The sequence below is a fragment of the Phodopus roborovskii genome, unplaced genomic scaffold (assembly GCF_943737965.1).
Source record: "Phodopus roborovskii unplaced genomic scaffold, PHOROB, whole genome shotgun sequence".
Classification (NCBI taxonomy): domain Eukaryota; kingdom Metazoa; phylum Chordata; class Mammalia; order Rodentia; family Cricetidae; genus Phodopus; species Phodopus roborovskii.
In genome coordinates, this window is record NW_026126578.1 from 10,611,012 (window position 1) to 10,623,867 (window position 12,856).

At 39.7% G+C, this 12,856-nt stretch overlaps 1 protein-coding gene across 1 annotated transcript in view; it reads right to left on the reverse strand.

The window, feature by feature from the left end:
- Positions 1-887: 887 nt before the first annotated feature.
- The window catches only part of Ankrd30a (ankyrin repeat domain 30A), a 70,761-nt gene continuing 58,792 nt past the window's right edge, over positions 888-12,856 (reverse strand). The window contains exons 29-34 of the mRNA XM_051203683.1: positions 10,110-10,233; positions 7,794-8,084; positions 7,076-7,290; positions 5,811-6,039; positions 5,285-5,330; positions 888-2,417 (exon numbers count right to left, since the gene is read on the reverse strand). Of these exons, the coding sequence (XP_051059640.1) occupies positions 2,284-2,417; positions 5,285-5,330; positions 5,811-6,039; positions 7,076-7,290; positions 7,794-8,084; positions 10,110-10,233 (1,039 nt within the window). The 3' untranslated portion in view covers positions 888-2,283. The remainder of the gene's footprint in view (positions 2,418-5,284; positions 5,331-5,810; positions 6,040-7,075; positions 7,291-7,793; positions 8,085-10,109; positions 10,234-12,856) is intronic.

A 12,856-nucleotide genomic window follows, 5' to 3' on the forward strand; every position in this document is an offset into this window, starting at 1 on the left:
GCCCCAAACCTGCAACTCAGTAGGTCACAGGGCCTGGTGGAGAACCCAATCCCTCAACCCTCACCAGAGCAGCTTCTCTTTGCAGTAGATAGCAATTAACACAGAAACCCTCAACAGGTCAGTGTGCAGATAATACTGGATGTGGAGTGCTAAGTCCTAAGTAGGGCAGTAATCTTCATGGAAGAGGGGCCAGAAAGAGCTAGAGATGGTGGATAACACCAAAACAGTTTCCCCAACACAATAGGGTAGTTGAACATTCGAATTCACAGCATTCATGCTAGCATGCTACAAGACCTTTGCAAGCTCAAGCCAGACAAAAATCACAGCATAGAGAGAAGTCGGGCACAACATGTCATTCCGAATTTTCTGACTATAAAAAAGACATATTAAGGTAACTGTTAAAATTGAAATAAAGCTTGCAGATTAAATACTGAACTTCCTGACTCTGATTATTCCACTGTAGGTATGTTATGACGACTCCTGGTTTTAAAAGACATGCATTTAGGAATAAATGTGTCATGTCTGCAACTCACAAGGGAGAAACACTCTTTTATGTTCCCTCATTTGCATTTATTTTGAAAGAGGAAGATAAAAACAAATGTTTACATTTGGGAAAGCAAATGATACTAATCAAGATTTCTTGGTACTATTCTTAAAAAATTTTTGATAGTGCATCAATTACCAAAATAGGACATGCACATGAACACATGTGCAAAGGAATATTAAATGGACTCAAGAGGGTGTGTGTGGTACATTTATACATGTGTGTATGTGTATATAAAAATAACAAAGGGGCCATGAATTTGAAAGGGAGTTGGGAGGGACATAGGAGAGGTTGGAGGGAGAGAGGGAAGGGTAAAAATGATGTAAACACAGCACTCATGCACGAAATTCTCAAAAATTTAATTTATTAAAATATAAAAATAATTTAAAATGTTATCAACAACTTATAACTCATTAAGTGAAGAATCATTAATCCACATGGATACTAGTAAATTAATACATTGCAAGTTTGATGAGAAACATATTTACAGTCACAAATTACTTCCCCACAAAATAATTATTACAAAAGTATATAGAGGAAAAACCCAACACATAATTGCTCTTGTGATCAATATCAACACTGTAATAAAAGGGAAAAATCTAAATTAGAGATCACATAGTAGGATAAAATGAGAAATATTCCATCTGTAATACTCTTTCCAAAAAAAATGCATGATTTACTCATAATTAAACAGAAAAGTCAATTCAAGGACACTACATGAATTCTACTCTGGAGATTTAAGGTCATGAAAATCAAGGAAAGTATGAGTAATGCTCCAGACTGAAGCAGTCTAATGTAAGTAAGTGGAATCCACCAGTTTGAATGGCCTTAGTCTTTGTTAAAGGACACTGTAGGCCAGAAGTCAAACTGGAAAGAATCTGAGGATTAAATCCTTCTCATAACAAAGGTGACACCACAGTTACTCAGGGTGTTGTCAATTACAAAAAATACTAAAACAGTCGAGAATGGTGGCAAGACGGTCGGAAACAACCATCAAAGGTGAACAAGCAAATGAATAAACAGAATAGGTAAAAAGCCTTAGGTAACTGTGCTTTTCTGTAGGATCAAGAACTACAAATCAGTGCTTAACATTAAAATTAGGTTTGATGGTGATACTGTGGCCGTAATACGTTAAAATGTTAACAATGGTTACAGCAGCTGCATACTAAAGTGATGTCTGGATAAATCTTTTGGCTCATATATAGTGATACAAACAGAGGTATAAATACAAAGATATTTCATCCCACCAAAGTACTTATGAGAAACAGGCTTAGGTATTATCATATATAAAACTTGGTAATACTGGTTTAATTCTTGTAAAATCTGCTTAAAGCCACCAAAACCCCCCAGGTAAACATTAATTTTTTAATACATATGACAAAAAAGTTTTCTTCACTTCTGTTTTTAAGTCATACATTTAATAGTAAACAAAATATATAAAGTCTAATAAATATATTTTAGACCATATATATTAATATATATCATTTGTACAAAATAGTAGGTTTCATTATGACTTTCTTTTTCTGTGTGAGACACGTGAGATCTGCCAGCCTCTATTTTTCAAGTGCTGGCGTTGAAGCTTTGTGCCACCGCATCCAGTTCATTGAGACATTTAAGACACACACAGGGTGTGCCCCCTCATCTTCTCTGGTCCTCTCTTCCTTTGGTCCTTCTCCCAAACAGTCCTACTGACCGCTCCTACTGACATGCCTTTTCCTTCTTCCTTTCATTTTTTAAATTCAGCAGATTGTGTATTTTTTCTTTAAAATGTCTATATATTCTTGCGATGCTTCTGAGAGTAGATCTTGACCTGGTTTAGTAACAGATCCAAGGGGAGAAACTTTGCAGAAATCAGATTCCAGTTCAGCGGCAGCTGGAAAGAAACAGATATGTACGTATGCATGTATGTATGCGGGTGTGTGTATGAGGTGTATCTGTATATATCTCAAAGACTTCACAGTTAACTAAGCACCTGTCAGTAGGAGAGCTGAAACTGATTGGTAATGCAGGTAGAACTACAGTGCACAATCACAATCAGCTAAATCTACCTTTGCTCACAGGTACGTCCTTAACTATCACTGTGGATGTCGAAATGTCTGGGTTTCACTTACTCAACAATCATGTGTTAAGCTACTGTGACAAGCACAGGAATGACTAGATGAGATGATATGGTCCACTCTCAACAACCACGTCCAGTTACATCACAGAGCCATAGTACTGAAAACAGCATGGCACAGCACACAAATGGGTACGGAGACAGAGTAAAGGCCACGGAACCAAGTCCTAAGACCACATATAGACAGCTGCCTGATATTTGACAAGATTCCCAAAATATACACTGGAGGAAAGCAAACATCTTTAACAAATGGTGCCGGGACACTAGATGTCCACATGTAGAATAATGACACTGGACTGTTTCCTACCACCCTACACAAGAGCAACTCCAAATGGGTAAAAGGCTTCAATGGAAACCTGAAACTGCTGGAAGAAATAGTCGGCAGTACCCTACACGACACACACAAGCAGGAAAGGACTTCGTGAATAGGATCCCATTTGCTCAGGAACAGCTGATAAACTGGGCTCTTCCATATACACCAGGAAGAATCAAGAGGAAACCATGAAACAGGAGAGTCTTAGCATATAGATGATGGAGAATTAATATTCAGAATATCAGAATACACAAATACTGAAGAGTCAAGTCCAATAAGCCAATTAAAAATGGGTATGGATTTGAGCAGGGTTCTCAAAAAGGAACTAAACCCAGGAAAGTATAAAGGGACCACATGTTGGTGTGGGGCTAAGTTGAAAGGAGAATAGCAGGGTACGGGTGAGTGGAAGTGGGAAACGGAATACTGGGGAGGAGGAAGGTGGTCAAATCAGGAGAGGGACAAACACCAAGGTTGTCTGATAAAGCCTGAAGCCATCATATTACTTAATATTTACGTGTGTGTGTGTGTGTGTGTGTGTGTGTGTGTGTGTGTGTGTGTGAGTGTGTAAATCTTAAAGGAAGTTGTACCACTTAGGCTGACAGTGCTTCCCACAAGAACCACAGATTAACACGGCCTCCACAGTCATGAGAAACTTCCTTCGGAATGGTTGGTCAGCCAATGGTAGGTCAGTCCAGGTAACTCCCAAAACAAAAAGACCAGTAGTCCTTGGTTACCTCTTGGAGGTTGAGATAAGCCCATATTGCAGAAGACACTGAAAACTTAGACAAAGGACTAGACAAATTGAACTGGATCAGAAGGTACTGTATAAGCTACCAAGGGAGAAAAGTTGTCAACATCTCTACTTGGCTGTAAGACCCGAGAGCCATAACTGCACAGGCATGGTACCCTAACAGTTAGACAGTGGCACCTGTATGGGGGTGGGGGGAGAGGTGTAATGAACAGTGTCTAATTGAACCTAAAGCCCACTCAATTGGAGGGAATTCATGCCTGGTATTCCAAACCTAGCCAAGAACCTGTGGCTGGGCAGGTCACAGACTTTAGAGGAGAATCCTTTACTATCATGTTGTTAAAGTGATACAGTTTCCAAGTGCTTTGTAAACTTCTAACATCTTCTAACTCCTTATATCCATAGATATGTGTAGCTCCCATCTGTTATCAAAGAAGACCCCCCGCCTCTTTGCAGCATAAGGAGGCTATTACAGAGACACACAACTTGTCAAAATGCAAAGACTAAGTGACTATGTGATGCCTTATCTCCAAATGGAACATCTATATCACAACTCCTACCCTGGCATTCAGGGAGTATCATGGAGAAGGTAGCAAGAAGGTAAAGGCAGTGTCATAATGTTGTCAGGACAGGATAAGGATGTTGCATCCATCAACTCCCAACAATACAGCTACCTCCACAATACCTGCAAAGACTCCATCAGCTGGCATGCCTATAAGGTCGGAGGAAAAAAAATCCACAAAGCCCCTGCCTTTTTTTTTTAATGTTTTGTTTTTTGTTTTGTTTTGTTTTTTTTTTTTTTCTGGTCAAACTGACACAATTTACCTGGGAAGAAGGAATGTCAGTTGAGAAAATGCCCCCATCAGATTGCTTGGAGGTGAATCTGTGGGACATTCTCTTGATAAATGACTGATGTGGGAGGGCCCCCACTCACTGTGGGTGGTGCCACCCTTGGACACGTGGCTCTGAGTTGCATAAGAAAGAAGGATGTGTAAGCAGCCATGGCTGCTGCTTCAGTCTCTGACTCCGGTCTCTGACCCGCCTCAGTGACAGCGGTGAAGAATGAAAAGAACCCTTTCCTCCCCACATTACTTTTGTTCACAGTCTTTATCACAGCAACAGAAACCCTACTTAAGACAGCCTCATCCTGAATGAAGAGCTACAGGCTGACACTGGCTGCTCAGAAAGGGAAAACCAGTACTTTTCAAAGACGAGAAACAGGCAAGTAAGGGCAACATTAATTGGGCCTGCAGGTTGAATATATTAGAAGAGATCATGAGTTTGAGAAGTGGGGGAGGGGACATGGGTGAAACTTGAGTGGAGGGAGAGGCTGAAATGATGCTAATACAGTGTACTTATGAAATTCTCCAAAATATTAGATAAACATTTGCTACATTAAACCATGAAAGAAATATCTTCACAAATTTAATTTGTAAGACATTGTAAGACAATGATTAATTAAAAAATCTATATAACAAACAAGAAAAATGATGTCATTTAATATTTATAATTTGTTTCAGAAATTAGTCAAAGTAAACTTAATTCATAAAGTTTGGTACGTACCTTCTTTAAGTTCTCTATTTATACTTTTTTCTAACTCCTGATGCATCTGAAATGAGTTAAATATTTATAATGTTTAAGAAAGTGGAACTTTTTAACTTAGAAATTAATCTTATGCAAAGTAATGCATTTATTTAATTAACACGTAGTGTGTGCACCGGACCATCTGAATCATGAATACCCACATGTAGCTATTTGGATGTCTCCTGTTCTCTTGTCATTTGAATGGGAAACTTAGGATGAGGCAGGAAAATTGTCATTAGAAGGTGTGCAGTAACATATCAAGCTACACCTGTAGTCATAACTTTTAAAGAAATGTATTGGCTTAGCTACATTCACTAAACCAAGTTAACAGTGAGTGCTTGTTGAAATGAGAACTCTAGGAACTTAATAATATTTCTCTTTTAGCATAAATTACTATGACACTAGTATGCATAGGTCAACAAAACAACTCAGGAGCATGTATTAAATTAAAAGTGAGAATTTTATCAGAAACTTGAAACCAAAAGTAAAAAAGAAATACACTAACCTTGGTCAGGAAGATTTCCATCCTTTTATTTGATGGTTGTAGGCTTGAGGTAGGGATCACTATGTTTTCCCTTGGAATAAGTGCTCTGTTGAATACCAAACTGTTATGAAGACTTCCAATGCAAGGACACTCTACAACAGGCCTTGTACTAAGAGAGCTTAGCAAGGACCTATTCTGCTGTTCCTCCAGGAGCAGTTTAGTGCTGGCCTCCTCCAGCCTCTCATTAGTCCTGTGAAGACCACAAAAGGCAAACACTTAGTGTCTCAAGGTCCCAACTGGGCCCTGAGTAAGGGCAGTTTGGAAAGCAGCCATGTGAATACACTGAATATACAACTCAACAATGACTTAGCATGAGAAAACCTATCAGGACATAAATTATTCTAAAAAGTGCAAGTTGTAAGTATTTTTAGAGGGATTCCAAAGTAACTAATAAGTAATTCCAACAAAGTAGTTGAGATGTACGATTTAACCAGTAAGTAACATGGCTGTCTTCTGGAAGGGCTCTGCTTCCTGGCATCCTGAGGGTGACATCAGAAACACTGTTAAGCACTATCTGGGAGATGACTGATGGACTGATTTGTTTCACTACCAGACACATCCCCATGTACAATTAAAACATGTTTCACTCCCTGAGGAGATGTAAGTGGAAACTTTCCTCAAGAGAAGTTTAAGCATTTGCTCCCATTATTCAGGATAAATCAAGCAACCTGGCACCAAGGACTAACTCAGAGCAACATCAGGAATGAGGTGCTGGGCTGACATTTCCGTCCAGCGTTAACACTTCCCTGCATCACATGTAAAATTTACATGGACTAGGAAATCTGTCAATTATAGTTTGTTTATAAGAACCTGTAAGAGAGATACTAAAGACGACAATCAAAGAAAACTAAAATACCAAATGCTCAGAGTGCCCAGAGTAATATCAGCAGTACCTGATCCTTGGGACTAAGTTATCTTCTTCCCAAAACAAAACGCAGTCAAGCTGCTAACACTCCTGTTTAAGGGAATGTGGATAAGCAACTGTACAACAATATAACTGTCTTCATTATAAAGCTTCAAAAATATCTGTCTGAGAGCCTAACAGATCACATTAACTAAGACAAAATAACAAAAAGAATATAAACTATCCCAAAGTAACATTCTGAGGGTCACTTGCAACATTATTTCCAGTCTAGTTAGCCTTTGCAGCCTCCTAGTCTCCTGAAAATGCTGCTGCTGAGATAAAGCAGGGAGTTCATTTTCTGACATTCAGTGTCGTGACTTACTTGTTTAGTTTACTCGACAACGATTTCCTAACTCGGAATTCTTCTTGGTAGAGTTGCTTGTATTTTTCTAGTTCTATTTTATCAAAGTCTTCCTGAGTTTTCATCCTGGAGAGCTGGGATTCCAGGTCTTTAATGCGCAGCTCCATCTGACTCCTCACTGAAGCGTTACTGTTCTCTCTCAACTGCTCCAGGTTTTCCTGAGATGCCGCCTGTGCCTATAGCAAATCGGAAGAATACACTTTAGGAGTAATTACAACCCAGTCACTATTCACGTGAAAGCAGATGCTGATGCTGGGATTTTAAACACTTATTAAATGTATCCTGGGAATCAAATCCAGGGCCTGGTGCATGCTAGCTGAACAAGTCACCACTGCGGGTATTCCCAGTTCTGAATGACTTCTATGTTAGAAAATCCGTTATTTCAAAGAACAGTAGAGTCAGCTCAAAAGCTTGAGCCAGATGAGTTAAGAGTAACTCAAGAGTTTGGTATACTTTATACATCAATTTGTTTTCCTTCTAGTAATCTTACTTTACGCAAACTAGCCTAAAAGTCAAATGGTTGTAATGGAAGATCAAAAGTTAACCATGAAGAACCTGAACACAGGAAGAAGCACCTTATCTCTCTAAAACTCCAGGAAACAAACATGTCGACGTGCACAGCTGGAGCACATCTGCAGCGAGACAGACTGTGTGCACCACAGACAGACACAGAACGAACCTGCAAGAAGAGGTTGACCTGCTTTAACTTTTCCACCAAGTCCTGCCTCGCCCGCTCTTCCACCTCCTGCTTGTATTGCTGCACCTGACTGAGCGCCACCATATTCTTTTCCATGTGACTTCTGAGGCTTCCCACCTCTTCTTCCAGTTTCTTTTTGTTCTTCTCTAGCTTCACACACTTCCTTTGTACAGTTTTCATCAACAGTAACTCCTGCTGAAGAACCTCATTTTTTTTACCCAGATGTACACATTTTGAAGATGCAGTTTCCAGTTTTGACGTAAGATCATCAATCTGCAGGAATAAAATGCTACGGTTTGGTATGAAGAAGGCCAAGAACAGAACAGCATAAAACCAATCACACACCTAAGCCACTTCACAGGCTGGCTTTGAACTTTAAATGACTACTCTGGAATCTGTCTCTGGTGAGCCACCTGGACATACGTGCTGTGCTCCTGAAAACTGTTTCTCTATATTGCACCCATGAATCCTAGTGTTTGTTTGTTTGTCTATTGGTTTTTCAAGACAGGATTTCTCTGTGTAGCCCTGGCTGTCCTGAAACTTGCTCTGTAGACCAGGTTAGCCTCAGACTCAAGAGATTTACCTGTCTCTGCTTCCCAAGTGCTGGGATTAAAGGTGTGTGCTGCCAATACCTGGCCTGTATTTTTATTTTTCAGAGAAAATGTTTTGTTAAGTAGCTCAGGATGGCTTTGAACTGCAATTCTCCTGCCTCAGCTTCCTTAAGTGCTGGGACCAGAGGTATATCACAGTGCCAGGCTCCTGCCTTCTACTGAGCTGTGAAGCTTTAGTTTGTTTTCTCTGACAAGAAAATGATGAGCTCCAGTGCTTGTCCTAAGAATCAGATACCAGGTTGAGAAGATTAGCTGGGACTGGTGGTACACACATGTAGTCCCAGGGTTCAGGAGACAGAGGAAGTTGGACCTTGAGTTCAAGGCTAGGTTGGGCTCCATGGCAAGCTCCTAAAAGGAAGGATGAAAGGAAGGATGAAAGGAAGGAAGGAAACAGAAAGATTTCAAATCAGAAACAACTCTAAAATCAGCTCTGTTTCCAATGAGAAAAGCTGGAAGCGTATACTTAATCTTTCTAGTAGGCAAATATCCTCAGGTGATTTTATAAATGCAACGAATTAATGAATTAATGAAATACAGTGCAGCCCATACAAATATACTGAGTTAGCAAGTCCTCTGCCCTAGATTAGAGACAAATATAAGTGAAAAGGGAAACACTGGGGAAGAAATCAAAAATTTAAATTAAGAAAGAGACAACAAATGGGCCCCATCTTTACAAGTCTACCTTCACATTGTGTCATGGAATCAGCAAGGCCGGAAATGGCCACAGGCTTCTTCTAGCTGCAAAACAATATTTTCACAGGCGTGAAATTAAAGGGCTTCTAACTATGCTGCCCTTTATTATTACCTAAGGCATGTAGCAATATGCAATATGACTGGAAAGTTCTCCCTTGAGAACCAAACTTGATTTAGTACTGGCCTGGGGAGAGGCGTGTAAAATTATAGGAAGGAAGTGTTACCAAGGCCATAGGGAAACTGTCAACCCTAACAGTGTCAGTGACACAGAGCAGCCACTCTGGAAGTACCCTGGCAGAGGCAGCTGCTCAAGTCTAGCGGGTTCCACAGGACTCTGCAGTTCTAAAGTACTCATGGAAAAATGAAAATTGATGCAAGCTGTACTTGTCCATAGTAATGCTACCAATACCTGACCAAAGAGGAGGCAATAAGTGATAAAGAGCTAAAGCTAATGTGTGTTCTATCACAGGATAGGGCATTGCTCAGCAACAAGAAGACATCTTGCTACAGCACAGATGGGCCCTGAACACAGTGTTAAGTGAAAGGAGCCAGAACACACACTGTGATTCCACTGACATGGATCGCAGGAGCTTTAGGGACAAAGCAGACTCGGTGGGTCCTTAAGGCTGTGCTGAGGAGGAGACACATGCTAGATAAAAGGCATTATTTTAGAGTAGCAAGAAATATTCCGAAGTAGTAGATATTGCACTATTCCATGAATGTAATACAGGATATGCTAACTATATCCCAATAAAGCTGCTACCAATAAATAAATCAATCAGCAAGAAAGTCTTGGGACTCATGATTTAGTATCATATAATGATGGACTGCAGCCTGGGTTCAAGATCAACACTATGACTTTCTAGTAGAAAACAATACAATTTTCACTGACATCAAGTCCATAAAATAAAACAATATGAAAACTTCAATGAATATAACATTTAGATTCTTAAAAGTAAGTTATTTTGGGGCCCCAAAACTGATTAAAAATTACCTTGTTTATTAGCATATTAACTGAGATATCCATTTCAAATTGACTGTTTTTGCTATCTTGAGTAAGTTCTCTGTTTTCATGTTCATTTAATCCCTTTTTGGTCATTTTTAAGACTTCCTTAAATCTGCAAAAGTGCATAGAATAAGTCAAGCCTTTAAATAGTACATTCAACAGTTATTATATAAAAGAGATACATTTGTAAACTGTGACCCTATCTCATTTGCATACCTAAAATCTGAAAGCATTCTAATGAAATTAAAATCTTGTGTAAACAATGTGAAGAAAAATTTATGCTATGTATGGGAGATAGAGCTAATATGAGCTAATATTGTAACTATGTACAGAATACCTGTAATTATTTATACTTATCTCACTATATTAATATAAAACACATATCAGCTGTAACCCAGATAGCAGCAACCAAGGAGAAGACATATGAATCCTCTTTTTTGCCTGTTGCCACTCCTCTCTAAGACAAAGCACAAGCAACCCAGCACTGAGGATATAGCAGAGAGGGAATGCTTAGCATCCAAGTCCAAAAAGTATCAAGGAGATAGATTATCCAAAGAAGAAAAGGGAAAAAGAAAAGCAAGTCTTTGCAGTTTGAGTGGAGGGAAAACAAAACAGAACTTCAAAAGAAAACTAGTGTACAAAGTCTTAGTGAGAGAAAAAGAAGTCTAGAAGTCTTTGAAAGGAACATCGACACAATCTAAAAGACGAAAACTGCATATAGGACACAGGACTCTAGTATAGTGTGACCAAGGCCCTTGGATCCCGCTCTAGCACCCCTCAACCTTCCACACAATCGCTGCACATAAGACAGTTAAGGAAAAAGCATTGATTAGAATCAGAGAGAAAACTCAACATCTCAGCAACAAACAGAAAAGCAGTTGTGTTGGGGGCTGAGAACCCTGGAAAACCCTCCTCTCTAAAAGACTGCTGGTGGGGCTGAAGCTGCAAGCACAGGGCCTGTGTGGTCTGCACCAGGCCCTCTCATACAGATTAAGCTTTCAGTTTAAACTTCTTATGGGACCTGGGTGTGTGAAAGAGTGGGTCTCTGACTCTTGCGCCTGCTCTGGGGGTTTTGTCCAACATCGATGTTGCTTTATCTTATTTTGTTATGTTTTGTTATTTCTCAGAAGCCTGTTCTTTTCTAATGAGAGACAGAAAGGGAGGGAGGGGACAGGGATAGGAGGGGAAGGTGGGAGGAACTGGGGGGAGTAGAGGGAGAGGAAACTGTAATCAGGATATAGAATATGAGTAAATAATCTCTCCTGCCCCCCCCCCAAGGTTTCTCTATATAACAATCCAGAACTCACTCTGTACTCCAAGCTGGCCTCAAATTGACAGAGATCTACCAAGCTCTGCCTCCCAAGTGCTAAGATTGAAGATGTTCGCAATACTGCCTGGCAAGACTCTATTTTCAATAAATGGAGGGCTGGTGACAGAATCACAAATGCTCACGTCACTGTACCTAAGTAGTTTCCATATGTTTGTAAGAATGAGGCATGCAGTCAGCTCTCTGTACTTGTGGGTTCCACATCTACATAACTATGCACTAAAAGCACTGAAAAGGGAAAAGTACACTTACACTGAACACACGCAAATCCTTTTCCTTGCCATTATTCCCTAAACAACATAGTGTAACAATTGCTCCTGTAACATTTACACTTTTTTGGAATTTTAAGTAACTAGAGAAGAGAAACAGTGTATTGGAGGTTGAGAATAGGTTAAATGTAAATAGTACACTATTTTATTTAAGGGGTTCAAGAATCCATGGATTTTGCTATCTGCAGGAAGTCCTAGATCCAATCTCCTGCACATACCATAGCAGAGACTTACTGGTTTTATGAAAGCCCCACTTTCTCATTTAGGCCAATGGATGTCCAGTGGGAAACTCAAAGCACATAAAAAGCTTGACCTTCATTCTTAATCCCCTGTTCAACCCTGAAATGTAGGTCACTCTCTTGTCCAAATCCACAGATATATTAGTCATTTAAGGAGAGTTTATCTACAGCTAGCTGGTGATTCTCCTTTTAAAGACACAAAGATATAAGTAATAAGATATTTTTAAGATGTTCAGGGACAAGATAATCAACACACTGTCAAATTCCAACTTTTATAGTATCACATTCCAGGCCCCTGGTATGACACCCAGAAATCTCCAGTCATTACTCTAAACCCAAGTGAACTGAATCCATCCTCCCTTTCAGGCTTGACCTTTTCTGTGATTCACTTTGTGACTTTTGATTCACTGTAGTGACCCTGGGTTCTAGCAATAATAGACATTATCTATAAACATGCTGAGGCAACAGTTAAAGCTATTTGTAGACAGCATCCACCTTACTGATGGACTGGGTACCATTCTGACACAAGCATCCTTCTCTCTCTTTCCCAGTCATCCTCTGAAATAATCCTGACATTCTTCACAGAGCCCTGATGGCAGGGTACCCCAATTTCTTCCCAGTATGAGCTTTCCAAAAAAAAAAAAAATCCCTGTCCTGTGTTCACTGTTCTTTTTACCATTTAGTCAACTGGAAAGAGGAGCTAAGTAGGCCTCTTGAGGACCCTCAGAGTCAGGCCTCTGCCTAAGACTCTGGAAACAGTACTAAGGATGACTATATATGCACGTATGAATACGCATTTAAATTTTTTAAAATAAAAGTTCAATATTGTGTAAACTTCATGTACACATGGGAGATGCCCATGTAACAACAGATTGTCTCCACAATAAACTTTTGTAACTA